Below are 24,623 nucleotides of genomic sequence, written 5' to 3'. Positions count from 1 at the left end.
TTCAGGCAATCTCTGTGTCAGCTTCTCTTTCTTCACACGAGAAAGAGAATACAGCTGAATACAGCTAATGGACTGTTGGGACTGTCAATGATAGCGTATCACATGAAAAAAATAGGGCATGCCTTTGAAAAGCCTATAAATTCTGAAAATAACTGAGCTTTAGTACCTCTGTTGTTGTTTGCAACTTCGGGGTTTTCTTTCTTTTCTTTTTTGAAGTAAGTAAAGCATGTGAAATAAAGTTGCATATTTTCACAGTGAGATTCAGAGCCCTAGGTGTTTAGAGGCATTAATTATTTAGGTTGTCAACATTGGTGAAAAGGCAGAAACGTGCCTGGTAAAGCACCCAAATCAAAGTATTCATCAGGCTATGGTCCTGATGATTTGTGGAAACAAGAAGATTGTGGCCAAACCAAATATATGGACAAAAGTCTGTATTTCTGTGGCTGAGTGAGACTCAGATAACTTGCCTGTGTGAAATGGATAGGCTATGTTGTTATTTTTTCCTCTGAAAGATATGCATGGATTCAAAGATCCTTTTTTTTATTTGAACTGCATAAGCCAAGTTCATTTCAAAAAGGAAGAAAAGCACTGTGTTCTTTTGAAGGCTGTTCACAGGTGTGTTTAAATAACTTGCAGTATGTGCCCTTGTGTGTTGAAGATTTTTGATGTGATAAGGCTAGGATTTGCTTGAACCACAGTCTACATAAAGAGTGGTATTCTTTAAATATGCAACCCCGGTGATTTTAAGAGAAATGTGGAAGCAGTTATACACGGTGATCTGTCTAAAGACATGGATTGCACTTGACCCTCCATCCCTGAGGTTTTGTATCATTGGATTCAGTCAACCACAGTTGGAAATTATTCCAGGCAGAAAGTAGGAGGGCAGGGTTCATTCATACTGAGCATATAACAGACTTTTTCTTGCCATTATTCCCTAAATACATTCCAGCAACTATTGACATAGTATCCACACAATATTAAGTATTATACGTAAGCAGAGGTAATTTAAAGCATATGGAAGGATTATGTTGATTCTATACAAATACTACACCAGTTTACATAAGAGATTTTGGACATCCATAGACTTCGGTATCTGAGGATCCTGGAACCAATTCCCCACAGATGCGGCAAGTGTACTGTTCTTCCTCAAACCATGAAGTACTTAAAACTGATAAGTCTCTGGGTACCACATGTGTTCTTTACATCTTTTACTGGGACAGTGTGCTAAGGAAGCTTACGTTTTATTGGAGAAGACAGAAATAGAATGTCTCTTCATCTTCCACTTAACTCATTCTGACCTTCTTTGATCTACTCCCCCAGTCTTTACATCTTTCTTGACACTGATGCTTTACAAGAAGTCAGAGTGGATGCATACTATTGGTGTATTACTGGATTGAGGTCTCAAAGTATACAAGTCAGCTATATTATTATTTATTTTTGTGGTGCCAGTACTGGGGCTTGAACTTGGTGCTTTGTGCTCTTGCTTGGCTTTTTCCCCCAAGGCTAGTGTTCTAACCACTTGAGCCACACTTCCACTTCCACCTTTTTTGGGGGGGGGCAGTTAATTGGAGATATGAGGTTCACAGACCTATCTTCCTATGCTGGCTTTGTGAACTGTGTTCCACAGATCTCAGCCTCAGTAGCTAGGATTACAGCTATCAGTGTCCAGCTTAATTTTTATTATAAAGATACAATATATTTTTTCCACAGTATAAGTAATGCACACGTACAATGTGGAATGATCAAGTTGAGTTATTAGCACTTATGTCCCCTTCGAACCCTCTGTCATGTGTTGATGTGTTATAAATAACTACAAAATTGTCCCTTGCTCCTCCTCTAACAATGTTTATCAGCACTGATATAGCTGTGTCCTTGTTTATTTGTTTAATATGTGTACCCCAAGAAGCATGAGGAGTTACATAGAGACAGGGTAATTTATAGCTGTACCACCAGTACTTTAAACAATACCTGGCATGAAATTGAATTATTATTTCTGAGAATGCTAGAGTATCAGCGGTTGCTTGACTTGCTCTTTGTCACTGAGTCATGCCTCCAGCAAGGATTTTTGCTAGTTGTCTTCTGAGATGTACCTGTGAGAACTTTTCTGACCAGACTTGCTTTAAGCTATAATCCTCTGGCTCTTATCCTCCTGGGTATAGCGAGATTTACAGGCATGAGCCATTGCACCCAGCTAATTTATCTCCTGAATGAATAAATTAATCTTATTGTTTTAAATTGTTATTTTTTAAAGGACATTAAAAAATCTAGTCCATTATCTAATAGCACAGTGGTGTCACTTTAAGGGTTTTTTGTTGTTGTTTGGTTGGTTGGGTTTTTGTCAGTTGTAGGGCTTGAACTCTGGGCCTGGACGCTGTCTCTGAGCTCTTCAGCTCAAGGCAAGCACTCTACCACTTGAGCTACAGCACCACTTCCGGTCTTCTGGTGAGTTTATTGGAGATAAATCTCACCGACTTTCCTGACTGGGCTGGTTTTCAACCTGGACCCTCAGCTCTCAGCTTCCTGAATAGCTAGGAATACAGGCATGAGCCACTAGCGCCCGGCTTAAATTCAGTTTGTAATGTAATTTTTAACTTTTTCAGTATAATCTGACATTAGAAATATTGCACCTCAACGCATCTTTCAGTCATACTCAGTCATATGTGATAAATCTGATTTCTGTTCTTAGAAAGAGATAAGTTAAAGCTGTCTTGAGAAATCTAGAGAATATTGACAAAAGAAAAAAAAACAAGATTATACTTGTTTATGTACTACCTAGGATGTATTAGATACAAAAAATATTTGATCAAGACCTGGTGGTATAGCTGGGTGTTAGTATGGCTTAGCCAGTGTGAGACCCTGTATTTAAATCTTAGTACCCCTAAAGAAATTTGAATGGATATAGTACAGTTATCACTACCATGAAAGTTTTATATTAAACTTGAGGAAAGTGGCTTGCACCTGTAATCCTAGCTACATAGAAGGTGCTGATAGAAGGCTTGAAGTTGAAGGTCATCCTGGGAAAAACAAGTTAACGAACCCCTACCTCAGCTAAAAAGTCAGACATGGTGGTGCATGGCTGTAATACCAGCAATGAAGCAATGAAGATCTGAGGCCTGCCTAGGTAAGAAAAGACAAAAATAAAGCAAAAATGACCAGAGGTTTAAGCACACTTGCCTAGGAAGCATATGGTCCTCACTTCAAAATCCTAATACTTCCACAAATAGAAAGCCTTCACTTAAAACAAGCCATTTTACATCTGTATTTATACATGCAGCCAATTTTGCATCTGTACTTGGATGCCCCTATTTGAGACACATAGATGATAAATTATCTGTAAAGATGAACTTGGTTGACATCATTTTCTTTATACTTTATAATTTGATCCTTGAAATTTCAAGGATAGGAGTGCCAATCACATAACTAACTGATTGTGTACCTGAGTCTTAACACAGCACAATTGAGTTCCTAGAGCTCTAGTGTGGTGTAATTAAACTGTCAGAAATATTAACATCACTGTTCATGAATGTCTCTGTGGGCTCTGATTTATTCTATAAAACACAGTGTCATGAAAGTGGACTTGCTGCCATTAAAATTGACTTGTGTTTCTCCATTCAGCAAAAATTTCCATCAGTAATAGAATGAAGAGATGTAATGGGCCCTGCAGTTGTCAAAATCCTGTAGTATTTCATTCATATCATCTTTGCTAGATAATGGCTAAAAACTGCAAGAAAAGAGAAACTAAAAATATCAAGCATCCTTTTTTATTTCTTTTCTGAAGGCATAAATTTAAGCAAATCGTGTGTGTGTGTGTGTGTGTGTGTGAGCATGAGCGTCTGAGTGTATATATAGAGAGAAAGTTCTGCTTTGTGATCTTACTTCTTTACCTGTACTTAGTATTTCCGTGGTTTCCAATGCTATGATATGGATGTTACCATGAGACTCACAGAGTCACACTTTATCTCCCTTAGTTTCTTAGCCCTCCATTCTAACAACGACATTCACCTAGGATATGATTGTATGTTAATGGTTAGCACTGGCAATAATTCTTTTTGCTTCTTTAAAAAAAAAACCAAGGATGAGAATGCAGGAATGAATGCAGGCTTATAATCTTACATGAAAATCCAGGTGACATACACCACAGATATATAGAATTCATTTTATCACTAATTGGCCATCATTCCTAAGTCACTTGGGAACCTGAGCTTGTCCTTTGGCATGCTCACTATTGTCCACTGGAAGTGACAAGTTGCTGAAAAAATAGTGCTTTCAAAGAACTTCTTTTCTTGACTGGAGATGACTGCTATGAGGGAAGATATGTTTCAAAGAATCTTCAAAATTCAAGTGAATCTGGTTTGTAGCTAAGAAACTTGTCCCTTACTGCAAACGTTGATTGAGGTATATTTTTTAAATAAATGAATACACAATGGACACTGATTCATGAAATCTACAAGGAGACTCCCTTGCCCAGCCCAGCCGATATAGTCCTAAAACTGTTTTTTTGTTGTTTTCTTCAAATAGTTGTACAAAAGGGTTTCAACTTAACATGTCAATTTTATGTGTACAGTGTATCTTGGTTAGTCACCCCTTGTATAATTCTCCCCACCCCCATCTGTCCCAGCCCCAGACATCTCGTTTCCTAATTCAGTATCCATATATGAATTGAGTATTATGGATATATTAACCCATCATTGCTCTTTTAATCCATCTATTCTCCTCCTTTTAACCCCCACTCCAATCAAGGCATCCTAACAATGCCTTTACTTCCTAGCCATCGTTTTCTCCTTACATTAATTCTCAGAATTACAAAAAAAAAAATTCCTCTCTAAGCTGGGCATTAATGGCTCACTTCTGTAATGCTAGCTACTCAAGAATTCAGACCTGGAGGTTCTTGGTACAAAGTGAGCCTATGCAAAAATGTCTGTAAAACTCCATGTATGGTTAATCAACAAAAATCTGGATTGGAGGGGTAGTCCAAGTGGTTGAATACCAGCCATGAGCAAGCAAGCTAAATGAGAGAACAAGTCCTTGAGTTTAAACCCTGATAGTAGCACAAAAAAAGAATTCCTCTCCATAAAGTATTTAAATATTCTGATAATGTAGTCCCAAGTAATAAACAGGAAAGGCACCTAATGTCCAAGTATACCCTATATCTATACTGTCCTTAGAAATAGTAATTTAGTCCCGATATAGATAATGTACATATTTTTTTGTCAGTCATGGGCTTGAACTTGGGGCCTGGGCACTGGCTCTGAGCTCTTTTGCTGAAGACTACTGCTCTACCACTTGGAAACACTGCTCCACTTCCAGTTTTTCAATGGTTAATTGGAGATAAGTCTCATAGACTTTCCTGCCCCAGCTGGCTTCAAACTATGATCCTCAGAGCTCAGCCTCCTAACTAGCTAGGATTACAGGCATGAGCCACTGGTACCTAGCTAATGTATATCCTTTTTTTTTCATCTCTCTTACACTGCACTTTAAAGGTACTTGAGTTTTGTTTGTAATTTTGGCTAAATATGAAATAAAAGAGTGAAAAAAGGAACTCTCTTGCCTTCATGAATTAAATACATATAGGCACATTCTTATTTCTTATCTTGAGATTTCATAAGAATTTAATTAATTGTTTAATTAATCACATTTGCTAATGGACCGTAAGAAAAGAGGTTTGTCAATTTTATCTTCACTTCTAAATAGTTTTTTTCTCAAGGAGAGTAACAAAGATAAATTACCACATGGAATTCTTCACTTTAAAGGATTTTAAAGAATTGTTCCAGCTGGGTACAGTTGGTCACACCTATCTATAATCCTAGCTGTTCAGGAGGCTGAGGTCAAAATTATGGTCCAAAGCTAGCCCAAGCAGATTCTTTTTCTTTTCTTTTTTTTTCTTTTTTTTTGGGGGGGGGGTCAGTCATGGGGCTTAAACTCTGGGCCTGGGCGCTGTCCCTCAGCTCTTCAGCTCATGGTGAACACTCCACTGCTTGAGCAACAGCACCACTTCTGGTTTTCTGATGGTTATTCGGAGATAAGAATCTCACGGACCTTCCTGCCTGAGCTGGCTTTGAACCAGAATCCTCAAATCTCAGCCTCCTGAGTAGCTAGGATTACAGGCTTGAGCCATCTAAGCTACTGGCACCCAGTGCCTAGCGATGAGATTCTTATCTCTAATTAACCACCAAAAGACAAATCTGGAAATGGAGCTGTGGTTCAAATGGCAGTGCTTTAGCCTTGAGCAAAAGAAGCTCATGGACAGTGCAAAGGCCCTGAGTTCAAGCTCCAGGCCCTGCAACAACAACAACAAAAAAGAATTGTTCCTTAATTATCAAGCTAGTGATGTTTATGGTGCTATTTATGAGCAAGTAAGATGAGTTGATAATGCATTTGAAAATGTGATCCTGGCCTTTTGCTCTAGAGCCTCTACATTTTGCTACAATTAATTAGCCATTTTTTTTTTTTGCTTCCACTAAGGTGAGGAAGATCTTCTGAGTCCTCCCCAGGACACAAGCACAGGGTTAGAAGAAGTGATGGAGCAACTCAACAACTCCTTTCCAAGTTCGAGAGGTAAGTGCCAGTGCCCAGGAGAGACTCAGACCTCCAGGAAGCAGGCCACTTACTTCCATATCCAGCTGAGGTGTGTTTGTCCATCTGGAAAGCAACATATGCTGTCAGAATGGGAATCTGGATCCATGGTGACTAGGTTTTATTTTTAGTATGAATTTTAGCATGGTTTAGAGTATGCTACATTCCAATATCTATGTAATGATGAGATTTCTTGTGAAATAAGGGTGCTACCATATGTGTATCAAATATTGTACTTCTTTCACACATCTGGAGTGCCTTTTTTCTTGAGATGGATTATTATGGAAGTTTTATATGTGAGAAAATCCATGTCCTTGGAACATCTTTGCCAGGGACACATGGCTCTATGATGATACAGTCTAGAACACGTCTTGCAAGGGGTGGTTGGGGGCATTCAGATTTATAAGCTTATGCCCTTCATATTTAAAAGTTGTATTATACTCCATCATTTAAACATAGGCATAATGAGATCTTCATAGATAAGTTTGCTAATATTTTTTTCACTTTCATAATTACACTAAAGCTTTGCAGAGTGGTATCATTATTTTTCTTTTTCTCCATCACTTTCACTTATATGGTTGACCTCTTATTCAAACGTAGCATTTTAGCTCACAGAATCTTCCCACGGCCCTTATGAGCTTCAGCTTTCTTGCTCCATCCAAAGAGCTCTTTTGCCCCTGTTGTTAGTTTCTGAGGATGTTTGTTTTGGTTTATTGCCCTGATGTAAAACAAAGTCATTGACCCATCTCCCTTCAACAAATAAAAAGAATAAGAATGTTAGCAGTCACCTGTGATGAATAAGATGTAAAAACTAGAACAGCAGAAAACACAAGATTTTTATGGCTAGTGCTTGATACTCTAAATGGGCAACCTGGGAAGAAAGAAAGGATGGAAGATGACAGAAAATCTGGACTATTTGTTTCTCTCCATATGTATAATGAAGAGGATGTTTTGAATAGTATGTTTTTCCTATCTTTTCACTCAGTGTCAGTTAACAATGGTCATTTCCTAGCTATTGGATGTGCAAATGAGCATTGTGTGTGCACATTAAAAGCAATCATGTTCTGGTAGACCGTTGCTAAGGAACACTCAGGGGAAGCTAATTTTGAATGTCTGTAGCAGCCATCTTTTTACTGCTGAGCACCACTAATGGATAAAGATCTTATCTGTCTTCCACTCACCCCAACACTCCCATACTAAGTCTATTAGGTATCTCTTTTTCCAAGATGTCATGATGTGTAAGAAGACCATACACAGGCTTGGTAGAAGCCAAATATCACCTCTATTCTCATTATTTTGCCCAATATATTAAACTACTAGGGATTCAGAAAAGAAATAGAAAGTTCCTTGCCCTCGAGGAACTGTAGTCCAATAGAGACTCAGAATTCCAAAGAAGTTCAAATCCTAATGCCATGATTTGATTGCCTGGAATGGGCCACAGTGGGGTATCTTTTGACACAAAGGAATCACTGAAACACCCTGATAGGAAGGAATTACTCTAGGTAGACATTTTCTTTTTCAAGGTTACATGGAAGCTAATGGATCTGGATTTTGGCCCCAAGTCTAGCACACATTTTATCAGTGCCAAGTTTTCCTTGAAGGTCATAGACATTCGTCTTATCTCAGTGCCTTAAACTGGTGTTTTATTTGCCTGATCTGTATGAACTTGATAAGATGCTCTATTGGTACCCTTGGGCATTTCTTCCAGGCAGCAGTGAGGCTTACCTTCCTTTTTATACCCAGGGCCCTGGTCCACCTAATTAGCTTTCAAGTAAAATCCTTTGTACCATCTCTTTGCATTCTCTTTTTAAAATTCTTGAATCTAGACAGTACAGAAGAAGCCACCTGAGAAGCTAAAAATGCACCTCCTCTACAAAGATATTTACAGTTAGCATCTCTGTTATTGGATTTCCTTCTGTGATAGTGAGTTACTTATATGAGACCCTGGGAAATTGTGTTGAGGCTGTCTGGATAGAATTTCCTAAATTAGTGCTTAAGGAAGAATGCCATCCCCTACGTGTTCATTCAAGTCCTCAAATGTGGGAAAAGGAGACCTTATCTGATACCAGTTTTGTTTACTATGTTTTTGCCTGCTTTGTCATGATAACCTGATGGTCTGAAAAAATTAATTCATATTCTTAAAAAATATACAACAAGAGAATCATTAAGGTTGTGGGGGATTTGGCTGGTCTTTCTGTGTAGCTATGACTTTGGTATTATTGGTGGTTGTAGTTGTCTGTTTTCTGCTAAACCAAACATTGTAGGCACATTTCTCCTCATTCAAATGGATAAATGTTGCATCATTGTAAAAAAATAAGCGGATTGCTGATATACCGTACAAAGAATTTGGGGATGCTTTATTGATAACTGAAAGTCCTTTAGCATTTTTTGAATAGAGGTCATCTACACATGTATGTGGAAGGAAGGAGAGAGGGAGAAAGAGAGAGAGAGAGGGAGAGAGAAGAGAAGAGAATATATAATGGGTTAGATAGGAACATCTTACAAGTAGGTTGATACTACATAGAAGTTCTCAGACTTCTAGGCTCTCCCAAATGGCAGGGCCTTAATAGGTCCTATAAACATCCTTGATGTTTAGAACAGTGCTCACCAATGTGATTCAATGATTCCTGTATGCTAGAGAAATAGTTTATATCACATATCACATTGGGATAAAGATACATGTATTTACATACTGTATACCATATGTATACACACATATGTGTATAGTCATATGTATAATATACAAAGATCAGAAACAAAAATTTCATAAAGCAGTACCTTCCATACTACATATAATGAATTCTATTTATGTTTTATTTAAAAATAAAGGTTTTAAACTCTCTAAATTGATTTCTGGATCCAGTGGTTAAAAGAAAAACATTATAACTGATCTCAGATATTGTTTCCAAGAAAAATTAACAAAAATTTTTGCCGTGAAGGTTTCTGTCAAGAACTGGCTAATATCCTGGAGGAAATTTTAGCTTTATTCTAAATCTTCCATCCTCTTTTCTATTGTTATGTTGCAAAAAAAATGTTCATGGCTGCTACAGCTGTTTCAGACAGCTGTTTGAGTAACTCAAAACAGATGCCAGAGCCAGAGGTCTGACATTTAATGGAAATGTACTATTAAATACCACCTCATGGCTTATTTAACCCTACTAGTTAATTGCCTACTGAGGAAAACCATTTTTAATTTTTTTATAAATATGTAAGGTAGAGAGATGAGTTATTGCATATTTTCAGTTTGCAAGCTTTTTTTTTTTACCCTCTTGCCACAGTTTTGACTTCAAATTGAACCCTAAGGTAACCAGCTCATCTTTATCTTTCAGTGACAGAATATCTAGAAGTACAAAGAAGTTAGATTCCAGCAAATGGCCATTCAGCAAGTTAAATTAGGTTTCTGATTTTATCTCAATGGCCTTACTAAACTGTTATCCAAATTAATAAAGGGCTACATGCTTCTTCACATAGTGACAAACCACCACTATCCCCCATAATAGGTAATATAAACTTCAGAGTGTCCAAACTGTGAATGTGTGCACATTTAGCCTTGGTGATCTTATCTTTCCTGATTAATTTCTTGATATACTTAATTGTTCACTAGTCACTTGGGGGCACAGTGTATATTTAGATATGAAACATTACCCAATTTCTAGCCATTCAGTCTACCTATAGCCTTTTCTTCTTTCAGTAAATACATGTGCAAGTTGACTTGTAATGTAATGAAAAGGCCGTATGTATTTTTAACACATTTTCTAAAACCCCAGCATTATTCTATAGTAGCATTATATAGGTAGAACAACCAGTAAGCATAATTTGGGAATAAACTAAGCAAATAATACCAGAGTCTCTGATCATTTAGCAGTGTACATGTATATTTTTATATGTATAATATGTGCATTGATTAAAGAAATGCTTTCCTAGTTAGTCATGTGGTATTGGGCTCACTAAAAGGAAGCACCACTTTATATAGATGTTTAATGAATAGTAAGATCCAAGATAAGCTCTTAGTGTATTAAGGCAATCTAGAAAGCAGTGGGCAGTGCTGTGTGAGGATTTCTGCTGCCCATACAATGTCTTGCCTATTGACCTGTGTCATAGAATTTTTCTCTCCAACAGTCTATTCCCTCCTGCCTCTCTTATATCATCACCTCCCAAATAAGCTCACACACATTCTGCCAAATGTCCCTAAACTACCAACCTAACAGCTTTGTAAACCCTACCATCTTTTAAAATTCAATCCTTGTCCCCTGGTTCATCTATGGAAGAATAACATAAGAACAAAGACAGGGCTGAGGCTGTAACTCAGTGCTAGAACATGTGCTTAGCATGCATGAGGCCCTGGGTTTCATCCCCAGTACCAGAATAAAAATGAGACAGATGAATCACGTACCTCTTTCAGACACCATCCTGTTTTCCATCTGCTTCCGCAAAGGATGTGCTCAATTACCATTTATACAAGGGACCAGCAAACTAAAATCCAGGGGCCAAACCTACCCTTAATCCATTTATAGAAATAGTTTGATTAGAACACAGCCGCACCCACTCATTTACATGTTGCCCAAGGTTACTTTCTTACTACAAGGGCAGAGTAGTTGCTATGGATACTGTGTGGCTCACAACCCTTAAAATATATACTTCCTGGTCCTTTATTAGAACATTTGCCAGTCCCTGCTTTGGACTATTATTTTGTGTCTATTCAGATTCATTCCATGTATACAGTCATAGGCTTCAGTGCTGTTCAATTGGTCACCAACACTGAATTGATTTGGACATTTATATCCATGTTCACCAAAGAGCTTAAATGTTCAGTATTTAAAGTGTAGCCATCAGAATCATGTTTAGCTTGTAATGAAACAATCCCTAAAAGAGAACATACCCTCTTCTAAATTTTAAACCATTAGTGAACTAAGAGAGTTAAAGGCACCTGGAAAACAGTCAGGTCCTACAATTGAGAGTCTGAAATAGTGAATTACAATTTAACTGAAAATCTCAAACTTTTGCTGCCTCAGGAAACTAGACTTCTCCAGACTTGGCCAGGCCCTTTATTTTCACTCTACACTGCTCCACACACTTCCCTTTTCTCTTGATTCACTTCCTGACAGGATATTACATTTCCAGGTGCACAGCCCCATTGAAAGTCTGAAGAAATTCATTTCCAAAGAATGTATTTATGAAATAAAATTTTCATCTGGCACTTCATTTAACTTATCAGCCAAGGACTTCTGAAAATATTGCAACCAAGTAGCTTCTTTTTCAGTGTAGAACTATTAACACAATAGAAAACATTAGGTGGTTTGGGGAACTTTTTTTTTTAGAGGAGAAAAGACCTACATTTTTGTACTATGTTTTTTTGCACTTGGGACCCAAGTAACAATACTCTTCTGCCTAAAATTGGGATGTTTGTTTTGTTTCTTTCTTTCTTTTTTGTCAGTTGTGGGGCTTGATCTCTGGGCCTGGGCACTGTCCCTCAGCTCTTCAGCTCAAGGCCAGCGTTCTACCATTTGAGCCACAGTGCCACTTCAGGTTTTCTGGTGTGTTTATTGAAGATAATATAGTCTCATGGAGTTTCCTGGCCAGGCTGGCTTTGAACTGTGATCCTCCTGAGTAGCTAGGATTACTGATATGAGCCACTGGCACCTGGCTTGTTTCATTTTTTTAAAGACCAAAATTGCAAGTTACAAACCATTACAAGTTAACATCTGTTGGTATCCAAGCTAAAGGGTAGTACTCAAACCAGGTTGCTTGTAACACACACACACACACACACACACACACACACAGAGTCTCTTAGCCATAGTCTGTTACTTCACCAATTTAGTTCAGCCAGCATTTATCAAGTACCAACGGTGTCTAGACACAGCACAAAGAGATGAAATGGAGAGATGGGTGAGAAACATGTGGGCTTGCCAAATACTGGTAGCTCCTGCCTGTAATCCTAGCAACTAACAAAGCTGAGACTTGAGGATTCCAATTCAAAGCAGATAAGGCAGGGAAGTCCCTGAGACTCTCCAGTTGATCAGCAAAAGCTGGATGGAGGTAGAGCTGTGGTTCAAGTGGTAGAGTGTTAGATTTGAGCAGAAAAACTAATGGACAGCGCCCAGCCCAGGTCCTGAGTTCAAGCGCTAGTAATGGCACCAAAAAAGAGAGAAAGAAATGTGTAGGTTCTACCCTCAAAGAGCCTATGGGCAAGAGGTCTGGTATCAAACAGTTTAGCCATGAATTTAGAGAGAAATCATAGACTTACTTTTAAAGAATTAAAACAAACAAAAAAACTTACCTTGCCAAAGGAATTCAGAGGAAAAGGTGAGTAATTCTTATTGGGTGTATATTTGAGCTAATAAGGATAAGGTGACATTCTCTTCCCCTTCGCTTAGAGACCATCATAAATACACAATCCTTCCCAGCGTCAAGCTGCAGTTTTGCACTTTTAAGAAATCACAGAATTGCTTAGGAAAATTCTGAAGGAAGAAGACCAGAAGAGAAGGGTGGAAAAGTTATACTTAGTAAATCTTTAAGATGGTTCTAGAAGTTTGAGCCTTAAACTTGAGTAGAGAAAGGTTTCTTTTGTAGTTTTATAACTTTTCATTCTAGACTGGTACTTCTGAGATTGTTTCAAGCAATTTGGGTCTTCTTGGAACCCTGGAGCATAGTGGAGAGAAGGGAGTGATAATGTACAGGCTCACTTACAACTAGTTCTGCTTTTTTAAAAATCAGTTGTGGGGGTTGAACTCTGGGCCTGGGCACTATCCCTGAGCTCTTCAGCTCAAGGTGAGCACCCTACCACTTGAGCCACTGCATCACTTCTGGTCTTCTGGTGGTTAATTGGAGATAAGAGTCTCACAGACTTTCCTGCCTGAGCTGGCTTTGAACCATGATCCTCAGATCTCAGTTTCCTGAGTAGCTAGGATCACAGGTGTGAGCCCAGCTCAGCTCTGCTTTTATCCACTCAAAATGTTGGAATTCTCTGGAAGATTGTGTTAGGAAATGTCCCATTGCTAAAGTCAAATGGTTTGAAAGTCAGTATTTTACTTTTGAAGGACCCATAGATAAGAGGAAACCTTTCCCCCTTTCTGCCTGCTCACACATTCCCAGGCCTATCCTATACATGCATACCTTCTGCCTTGTTGAACTAAATATCCCAAGAGAATGGAGTCCATTGTTAATGTGCAGATTTGAAGACTATCGAACCTAAAGCTTGAGATTCTACAGTATTTGAAAACCATGCTCAACTTGTCCAATTTTTATTCTGTGCCAGTTTTCATTGAGTTGAATGTGTGAACTCTATTGGATTCTATAAATGATGTCTTTAGGGTCATGTTATTTGTTTACACTGAATTTTAAGTGTATGTAAAGATGATTTGACTAGGTATGTCTTGGATTCTTTTTTTGTTTTTTCTTTCTGTTTCTGGTTTGTTGGGGGGGTACTTTTGTTTGCTTGTTTGTCCCCCTCCCCCCCCGCCAGAAAGAAGTAAATGAATTGTTATCTCAATATGTGTTTGATAAAAGAAGCAAATTGGTATAATACTGTATATTTATGCATGTTTTTTTTTCCTTTCTGATATCTCTGCCTCTTCCTCTCTCTATTATTAAAGGAAGAAATACCTCTGGAAAGCCAATGAGAGAGGTTAGTGAGACTCAGGCTCACAGCCATGGCTTCTGTCTGTCTCATCCTGCTTTCTATGTTTGCCCTTTGTGTTAAGAATTGTGTGTGCACGCGCATATGTGTATTACACATTGTGTCATCATGGAAGGATGGTAGTCACCTTTCCACTTTCAGCTCATGAGGAACATTCCTAATGTTTGCTGCAGTTGTCATCACCACGACGACAAGACCAGGGGCTGGGGGAGCAGGAATCTCTAAAACATGGCAATCCTTTCTAGCTCTTAGGTCGGAGTCCTGCAGCTCATCATCAGTTGCCATTTGCAACACAAAATCTTCAAAAGAAATTCACCTTTGAAATATAATTAACAAATCATAAAGCTTCCTTCCACTTCCAGGACTTTAGCATTTTATGTGAATGCCCTTAGTTTTTATTTTTCTGCGATGACTTCATTTTGTTTTTATTTTCTTTTTACCTGGTTCCTACACTGTTTCCATCCACATTTTATCTAACATTTTTGAGCAATGTGCCAAGCACTGTTCTGAACACTTACCATTTTTTTCATCATATAATCTTCATGATACACCTATGAGGTAGGTATTTTTCTCAACCCCATTTTATCGATAAAGAAACTGAGTCAAGAGTCACAGAGCCAGAATTGACTCTTGAACCACACTCTAACTCTTGTGCTATACTGATGCCTCAGAAAAGCATTGAAAGGTATACATGATTTCAGCTTGCCCTTTAAAAGACACACTCTTTCATTTGGCAGTTTAAACTAAATAGAATAATGGGCAACAGAATAATAACTAATTAGGTTATATATGTGTGTGTGTATATATATATATGTATGTATATACATGCATATATATGTATATATATGTATGAATATACATACATACATATATATATATGAATGTTGGAGTATTAGGGATATTTAATGCCTCTTTATGGTTTGAAAGAGGTAAAGTGTAGCATTATCACTGAATGTGGTTTGAGGTTTTACAATGAAGGATGCTTGCTACTCCTATTACCAAGAATATTATCTAAACGTTGAATTACCTAATGAAGTGATTATTGGGTGACAGAGTATGGAATGAATGACAGCATAAGTGAAACAAGAGCGAAGTGAAAGAAGGGAGAAGAAATAAATGGTTTTCCAAAGGATGATACTAGTACGTACTGTTCAGGAAGACAGGCTGGATGGGTACGGAGTTTTTATGAGAAGATCTTGGATCCTTAGCAAGGGATGAATGGCCCCTGACTCATTTAAACACAAAAGTCAAACTAGAAATTCTGCTATCTCCATGCCTTATAAGTGTAATGAACTTAATGACCTGCAGTGTATATGTATTCATGCTCCCTTCCATGGCTTTGGGACAGTGGAGTCCAGGGGAGGGATCAATAGACTGGGAGAGAAAGAAATTTGAATCACTGATGCATTGAATACTCCTGTCTCATGTACTTTGCCTGTGAGATTTTTTGGGTTCATTCTTATGGTAAGTGCCTCGTAAAATTTACTTTAACGTCTTGTGAAAAAAAATCTCATCATAATTTTGAGCCCCTCAGACATGATTCACTCATGAATGGAGTTTGTAAAGGCCAGAACATGTAATTGAATCAAAGAGTATTACCTGAGGTGTATTATAGACAGATAAGTTTCCAGAAGCCAGAGAATCAAAACAATGACTTTTAACGCTATGAAAAAATATACCCTAAATGCATACTAGACCGGATATTTTTTCAGCGATTAAATTATAGAGAAGAAAAGATAAACACACTTCACTGCTGTATTCTGGCTTTGCTTTGGACAAGTGAGTGCTAACCATTTATTTGGAAATTGTATTTTTTAAAAAAATAGAGTGCCAGATTGCTATTGAGGTCTTGGATCATTGCCAGAAAGTCTCAATTCCAATCACTGCAGAAAACAACTCCCTTAGGCAGTGGTGGCGTGTGAGACTAAATGTGTTGCAGTGAGTGCCAACTTGGAAAAACATAAAACTGCCCTAATGTTCAATGCATGGTGCCTTTGTGTTCAATAATCCTTGCTTTAAGAATGGATTAAATTAATACTTTCTGTAGACATATTTTTGTGTCAAATTTTGCCTGAAGCTGATTGCAAATGCCTGAATCCTGGCTGCTTTACAGTGCCTCTTGCATTTAAAGTATGAGATTTAAATTTTGACGTTAGAAGATTCTATCAGGTAAAATTAAAGACCTCCCTAACATTCTTTCTTAATAAAACTATGATACAAATCTGTTTTCTGTGTCCATCCATAGTTTTTCCCATCTCCTGGATCTTTGGGGGCAGTATTTTGTCAAAGGGAGAAAACTTCTTTTAGATTTCACTCAAAGCTCCATGAAAAAAAAATTGCAATGATTGTTCTGGTGAAATAGGGATTTATAAACAAGGTAATCAAAAATATGATGTAGAGGGGCTGGGAAGGTGGCTCAGTGGTAGAACGCTTGCCTTGCATGCATGAGGCCCTGGGTTCGATTCTTCAGCACCACATAAGCAAAAGGAAAAAAAGCCGGAAGTGGCGCTGTGGCTCAAGTGGTAGAGCGCTAGCCTTGAGCTGAAGAGCTGAGGGACAGTGCCCAGGCCCAGAGTTCAGGCCCCGCGACCGGACCCAAAAAAAAAAAAAAAACCTTGTGTTTGTTGTAGCATACAATAAATGTTATTTTTCAAAACTGAAAAAAAAATATGATGTAGACACATTTTTATAGCCTAATGGTGGCTGTGGAATCATTTGTGAATGTCAGATGGTCTAATCAGGTTAAAGCCCCTAACATTTTGTGGACGTAGGTATCGTATGTTAAAAATAGTGAACCTTTATTTTCCCCAGCTGATTTTTAAACAGGAGATAATCCCTAGAACTTACACCTTTTGAGACACTCCAGATTTTTCCTTCTATGTGAGAACTAAACATTTCAAAATATAGAAGGACCACTTGCATATCTAATTTATAAATGTCATTCCTTCTTTTACTATCTTTTGAATTGTATTCATGTCCCCTTAGTCCACAGTCTGAAAGGCATCTTTGATTATGAATAAGTTAACAGGAAAAATTGAGCCCTTCCCTTTGTTGCTTATGTTTTATAATGCATGCTGTAGCTATCAGGGAATTGATCTATATTGATGAATTATATTCATATATCAGATTATAAGAGGGATGTGTTCTGTTTTTACTGGCTTTGCCAAGAGCTGTTAAAATTGCTAGTAATTCATAACTTGCAGTTAGTCTATTCAATTTTATACATGAATGATTTGCACATTTCTTGGGATGCTGTACATTTAAAATAAATATAGCAAGGTTGGAGGGCATAGCGCAGGTGGTAGAGCACCAGCCAGTGAGCATAAGTGTCAGATACCCAGTTCAATTCCCAGTCTCAGACAAAAATCATACATATAGTGAAGACCCTCAACCTGGTGGTCGTTAATAAGTGCTGTGAGCTCTAATGAATAGCAAAGGATACACTGTGTCTTCCTGTGTATATGTTTATGTTGGCTTTTTTCTTTTCTTTCTCTTGTTTTTAATCAGGGTCTTATCATATAGACCCAAGCTGACCAGAAACTTGTGATCCTTCTTGTGTCCACCTCCTGAGTGCTAGGGTTACAGGCATGTACGAAACACCTAGCCTTCCTTATGGCATAGAAAAGCCAAAGATGACTCCAGTTCTTCAGTGAGGTTGCTTGTGGCCCATTTTATGAATAGTACATATGTCCTGTTAAAAAATTGTTAAGTTTTGCCTGGCACCGGTGGCTCACGCCTGTAATCCTAGCTACTCAGGAGGCTGAGATCTGAGGATCGCAGTTCTAAGCCAACCCGGGAAGGAAAGACCGTGAAACTCTTATCTCCAATAAACCACCAGAAAACCAAAGTGGCGCTGTAGCTCAAGTGGTAGAGCGCTAGCCTTGAGCTGAAGAGCTGAGGGACAGCGCCCAGGCCCAGAGTTCAAGCCCCATGACTGACCAAAAAAAAATTGTTAAGTTTTTGTATTTGCAGTCTCAACCACAATCTAACGTAATTTTTAATGTCATTAGCTCTCACTGAAACCCTTTGTGCTAATAAAGCCTGGAAAGATTTATAAATTTGATCACTTTAATATATGTACCTAAATAGCATTACACTTTTAATAAGTCTTAAATTGATCTAATGTCATCACTGTGTAAGTGGCTGCCCATGAATCCTATTCCAATCCTCATAAAACAAGGAAGATGTCTCTTCAAAGAAGTATTAGGGCAGAATAGTTGCTCTGGCCTGTCTTTAATTTTCAAATAATTATGTGTGGGTGTGTGTGTGTGAGAGAGAGAGAGACAGAGACAGAGATAACCATCCTGGGGCTTGAACTCATGGCCTGGGTGATGTCCCAGAGCTTTATTGCTCAGGGCTGGCACTCTATAGAGCCACAGCTCTACTTCTGGCTCTTCAGTAATTAATGGAATACCAGAGTCTCATCAATTTTCCTGCCTGGGCTGTCTTCAAAGCACAATCCTCAGATCTCAGCCTCCTGAGTAGCTAGAATTACAGGCAATTCCATAATGCTGATACATGGCAAGTTAGTAATGACACAGTAAAATTTTCAATTCCAAAAGAAGTACTTGGAGAGTAGGAGGACTTACTAATGTCCAAGAATGAAAATATGGGGCCTAATGAAAAGGAAGAGGGACATTGTGCTGCTCCTGTGTTCCATGGTAAAGGATTAGTGGTAGGCTATACCACATATTGATCAAAAGGCAGTTCTCTTAGTGAAACTTACTTAGAAAGGAAGCAAAAGTGGAGGTCACAGGATCCCCAATCTATACTTTACGTGTGGGTCCTGTTATAATTAGGTTCTGGAGTAATTTGGAATGAAGAATGGTCATTATTCTGTAACTTTGTAATTCAAATAGTGTATACAAAATAGTCACTTTCACAGTTTATTTTTTCACCCAATTACAAGCAGAGAGAACATGGTCAGCTTCACCATAGTACCACTCACCTTCACAAATTGAAACAGCCTGGCAATGGAGATTTCATATAGTGGTCATGGCAGCCATGATGTGATGATAAAGGTGGTGGTGGTAGAAGTTGTAAGATTAGTAGTGGTTTGTTAGTTGATAGATAGATACATACATACATACATACATCATAGATACATACATAGATGATAGATAGATAGATCATCCCATCATGAAATGCTTCATGTTATGACAGGAAATCTGTGCATATCCGTGAGATCCTCTTCAAATCTAATCATTATATTGGGAAGATGAATGCAGCATTTGACTTTTTTTTTTTGTTGGTCTGGGGCTTGAACTCTGGGCCTGGGTCCTGTCCCTCAGCTCTTCAACTCAAGGCTAGCACTCTACCACTTGAGCCACAGCACCACTTCTGGCTTTTTCCGTTTATGTGGCGCTGAGAAACCAAACCCAGGGCTTCATGCATGTGAGGCAAGCACTGTACCACTGAGCCACCTTCCCAGCCCTTGACTTTTTCATTTAAATGATACCTATGGTATAATAGACTCTATGGAGAGCTCAAATTGTATAATCTTTTTTAAAAGACTGTTGAGTCAAAGCCCAGCAAAATCAACACCAGGAAAGGGTATATCCAACAGGAGGGGGGCCAAGGGGGAAGAATAGATAGATAAAAGTGGGGAAGGGAGGGAGAATACAGTCAAGAATTCCCTGTATATACCACACAATTTAGCAAAGTAAGGCAAGGGGTAGGTTGAAGTAAGGGCTGAGAAGGTTGAAGGCTCAAGATACACTGTATTCAGAAACTGCTTTGGCACCTAAAAATATTTAAAAAATATAAATAATACCTGTAGCCTGATTCAATATTAAGCTGCTACTAACAACATGTAATGCTTCATTAACAAGGCTTTGCTTCTTCCTGGAAGCTGGTGAAAACCAAACACCGTTGTGTACACTTTCAATGCAGCTTCTGTCTTGTCTTCACCCAAATTGGGGAATGGTTTCCACCATGGCAAGGAATCAGGATGATGATAAACTGTGCCTTTTGTAAAGTCTGCTTTCTCTTTGTTTTCCAGGACCCAATGTAGGAAGCCTGTTCCACATGGCCGATGATCTGGGCAGAGCGATGGAGTCCTTAGTTTCAGTCATGACAGATGAAGAAGTGGCAGAATAAATGTTTTACAACTCCTGATTCCCGCATGGTTTTTATAATATTCATACAACAAAGAGGATTAGACAGTAAGAGTTTACAAGAAATAAAAATCTATATTTTTGTGAAGGGTAGTGGTACTATAATGTAGATTTCAGTAGTTTCTAAGTCTGTTATTGTTTTGTTAACAATGGCAGGTTTTACACGTCTATGCAATTGTACAAAAAAAAGTTATAAGAAAACTACATGTAAAATCTTGATAGCTAAATAACTTGCCATTTCTTTATATGGAACGCATTTTGGGTTGTTTAAAAATTTATAACAGTTATAAAGAAAGATTGTAAACTAAAGTGTGCTTTATAAAAAAAAGTTGTTTATAAAATCCCCCTAAAAACAAACACATACACATACTAGACACACACACACGCACACGCACACACACACACACACTAACTGAGGCAGCACATCATTTTGCATTGTTTTAGTGTGATATTCATATGAAATTCATGGCTTTTTATTTTCTTGCATATTAAAATTAGGACTTCTAACACCACCAAGTGACTACTTCATGTTGCTATTTTGGGAATTGTTGACTACGTGGGGCTAGCTACAGGCTTTCGTTTCATACATCTATATATCTATAAGTATACAAATACTATAGATGTATAGTAGATAGATACGAATTTCTACAGACTTTTAAATTTCTTCTTCAAATGTTCCTGCCATTTCCTAACAGGAAAAAAAAATACTTCTAGTTATTCAGGCTTACCTGCTTGGGCAAGAATGAATTTTCACTGGAGCCTGAAGCCAGGAGGAAAGTACCACACTAAAATATTGTCTAGGCTTCCAGATGTTTCTCATTTTAAACTTTCCACTGACAACTAGAGTATTGAATTTTTTTAAAGGTGCATGTGAATGAATACACAGGACTTATTAGATCAGAGTAATCTGTCAGTTGATATATTCAGCTTCCTGCTTCTGGCTATGGCCACAATTTCGATTTAATGATGCTTCTGTGATGAAGCAGTCTACTCTTGAAGCAAAGGGTTGGATGAATGAATGTTCATAACTATACAAACATAATCTTTATTACTACAAGAAAATTATACTGCCCTGTTCTCACAGTCAAACTGAAGTGGGTGGTTTTGTTGTTCTTGTTGTTTCTTTTTTTTAAATTTTTTTTCCCAATTGTGATGGTTTTTCAATGCTACAGACTTAGTTTAAAATAACCTGTAGGAAAATGTGTAAGACAGTAGCCCCATCCCATTGTGATACTGGTAAATATCTATCTAGAAGCTCATGAACTGTGTTTGCCTCCTTTGCATTTCTCTGTAAGTAATTCCACACAGGATTATAAGGGGGATGGCACATTAACTCAAATGTTCCAAAAGCAAAAGCTTCTCCAACCCCTTTTGGTGAATTGGGCATGTTAAATATATAAATAAACACAAATTGTTCAAAAGAGGAGAAACAAAATGAAGAGGAAAAGCTAAGGACTCATAGGGAAAAGCTTTACTCTTTCATGTCATTTTATTACTCTTTCATTTGAAGAAATCATTTGTTCAATAGAAATCACTATGTGTCCTATTATTTTGCAAATCTGTTACCTCTGACATCAAGTGTAATTAACTTTTGGAGAATGAGTTTGTCTATTGTTTTATTAATGATAATTAACATCAAACACAGCTTCTCATGCTATTTCTACCTCACTTTGGTTTTGGGGTGTTCCTGGTAATTGTGCACACCTGATTTCACAGCTTCACCACTTGTCTGTTGTGTGAACATTTTTCTTCATTTTCTTTTTCCTTTATAATTTTCAACAGAAAACTCAAAGTTCTAAGGTAACAAACTCCATGGAGATTTGAGTTTAGTCTTGCATTTTGGCCTTTATGTGACGCTGGATTTTTTTTTCTTTATTCAAGGATTTGTTTTAACCAAGATTTAAAATTAAGAGTTAATTTACATCCTACTAAGAGGTTTTAAGTTTCATTCTAAAATCAGAGGTAGATAGAATGCATAATTTTGATTTAATCTTTTTGTTTTATCTTTTAGACATTAGTTCTGGAGTGAGTCTATCAAAATATTTGAATAAAAACTGAGAGCTTTATTGCTGAGTTTAAGCATAATTTGGACATTATTTCTTGTTCTTTATAACCACTAAGTATTAAACTGTAAATCATAATCAATGTAACTGAAGCATAAACATCATATGGCATGTTATGTCATTTGTTTTCAGGTACTGGGTTCTTACTTGAGTATCATAATCTATTGTGTTTTAACACCCAACACTGTAACATTTACTAACTATTTTTTTAAACTTCAGTTTTACTTCATTTTCACAACATATCAGACTTCACCAAATATATGCCTTACTATTGTATTATATTACTGCTTTACTGTGTATCTCAATAAAGCACGCAGTTATGTTACAAAAAGTGTAACTGGCCTTATACTTTTGAATTCTTTCATTTATAATTTTGAGATCGAGTGTCACTATGTTGCCCAGGCTGGATTTTTTTGTTCTTCTGATTAAGCCATCTTCCTATCTCAGCCTCCCAAGGAGTTGGGACACTGTCATTGCTGAATATGTCATACACACATAGGGCTGAAGAAAGAATATCTAGAAAGGTAAAAGTGAAGTCTTCTAACCAACATAGGTCTGATCCTACATCATCCTCACTGCCTTCTGAGTAAACACTTTTAAAGTGTCTTTGGAAACATGTAAGCATTTTCAAACAGATGACCCCACCTTTTTCTTTTTATTTCACAGAAGATAACAGTGTCTGTATCCAATTACATATCTTGCTTTTTTATACTTAAAAATTCATTCAGGGGATCATTCCATTTCAAAATATAAAATGTTTTCTCCCTTTTCATAAATGTAATATGTGATATGTAGCTCATTTCATGGGATATGTAGGTTTTCATCCATTGTTATGACAAATAATATTGCACACCTTTTATTTCATTATTTCACTTGGGCATAAATATATCTGTGGCCCATTTGTAGAAATAAGAATGCTGGGTCAAAGAGTAACTGACCATTTGTAATCTTGTAGAGGGATACTCAGAGATTGTTTTGTTTGAAAATACATGGGTTCAACCAATTTGCAATTTGTACTTTGCTTCCCATATGACTTCTCATTGCTGGAGGTATCAGACCTCAGAGTCTGATGTGTGAGCAGGAGGAAAGGGACCAAAAACAATGCTTCAGAGCCAGTTCTGGTGTGGGCTCCCCAACTAGTTTTAAGCTATCACCATAGAAGAAGACCTTCCAGCTGGGTGCCAGTGCCTCACCCCTGTAATCCTAGCTACTCAGAAGGTTAGATCTGAGGATTATGGTTCAAAGCAAGCCCAGGCCAGAAAGACCTTGAGGCTCATCTTCAATAAACCACCAGAAAACCGAAGTGGTGCTGTGGCTTAAATAGTAGAGTGCTTAACTTGGGCTGAAGAGCTGAGGGACAGCAACCAGGCCCAGAGTTCAAGCCCCACGACCAACAAAAAAGAAAATGAAGACCATCCATTCCCATTGTATTTCTTGCTCTGGCAGTGGAGGCAGGGAGGATGTGTCATCCTATCAGCTACATTTGCAACCAACCAGTCAGGTAGAGGGTTCTCCAATAGGGGTCAGATGCTTGTGAGCAAATAAATAACAAAAGTCTACTAGGAACTGCCTATACTACTGATTTGGAAATAACAGGAGATGATGGAGTACAAGAGTACAGTTCATGGGTATAGCATTTCTGATAAAAATTAGCATTGCTAATTTTTTGAGAGTAGGGTGATGATGTCCATGTTTTATGAAAATCTATAGTGAAAAAGTATCCTGACATCTACATATACAAAGAACAATTGCCTATTTCAGTAAATAAATTATGTATCCCTCTCACCATTTCCTAACATGGCCTTCATTAAAACACTCAGATTGGCCATTTTGACAGCATTTAACTTGCTAACAGGATTCTTCAACCCTTTACCACATGTGAAACGACTGTTCTGATGACTCTGAGGAGGGCAATTGACATTTTGTTCCATATTTGGCACATGCTTGAGGGGACAGAATAAAGTTAAGAATTCAAATGCATCAAGCTGTATGGGTGTTGATTGTGTGCCAGCAAGCAACGTGTGTTTGGGAAAAGCACCAAGACGAATGGGTGTGTTCAATGGAATTTCCCTCCATTTGTAATGGTCTAATAATGGAATGAATACAAAGTTAGGTGCTGGCACACATGGACAATTTTGCCTTCAGATTAAGCAAAGGAAATACAGGAATCGAATTATTTGTAACAGTAGCTACTAGAGTAGGAACCACAAACAAATTCTACATCACTGTTTG

At 37.8% G+C, this 24,623-nt stretch overlaps 1 protein-coding gene across 4 annotated transcripts in view; it reads left to right on the top strand.

The window, feature by feature from the left end:
* Positions 1 to 22,728, top strand: part of Dmd (dystrophin) — a 139,211-nt gene extending 116,483 nt beyond the window's left edge. For 2 of the 4 annotated variants that reach the window (XM_013026520.1, XM_013026519.1), the window contains 2 exons: positions 6,463 to 6,555; positions 20,214 to 22,728. In XM_013026520.1, the coding sequence (XP_012881974.1) occupies positions 6,463 to 6,555; positions 20,214 to 20,311 (191 nt within the window). In that variant the 3' untranslated portion in view covers positions 20,312 to 22,728. Of the gene's footprint in view, positions 1 to 6,462; positions 6,556 to 14,168; positions 14,201 to 20,213 lie in introns of all 4 variants that reach the window. The other 2 variants (XM_013026521.1, XM_013026522.1) reach the window with 2 other exon arrangements.
* The last annotated feature ends 1,895 nt before the right edge of the window (positions 22,729 to 24,623 follow it).

Source organism: Dipodomys ordii, unplaced genomic scaffold (genome assembly GCF_000151885.1).
Source record: "Dipodomys ordii isolate 6190 unplaced genomic scaffold, Dord_2.0 Scaffold94, whole genome shotgun sequence".
NCBI classification, from domain to species: Eukaryota; Metazoa; Chordata; class Mammalia; order Rodentia; family Heteromyidae; genus Dipodomys; species Dipodomys ordii.
The sequence above is the reverse complement of the archived record's forward strand: the minus strand, read 5'-3'. Positions and strand labels throughout refer to the sequence as shown.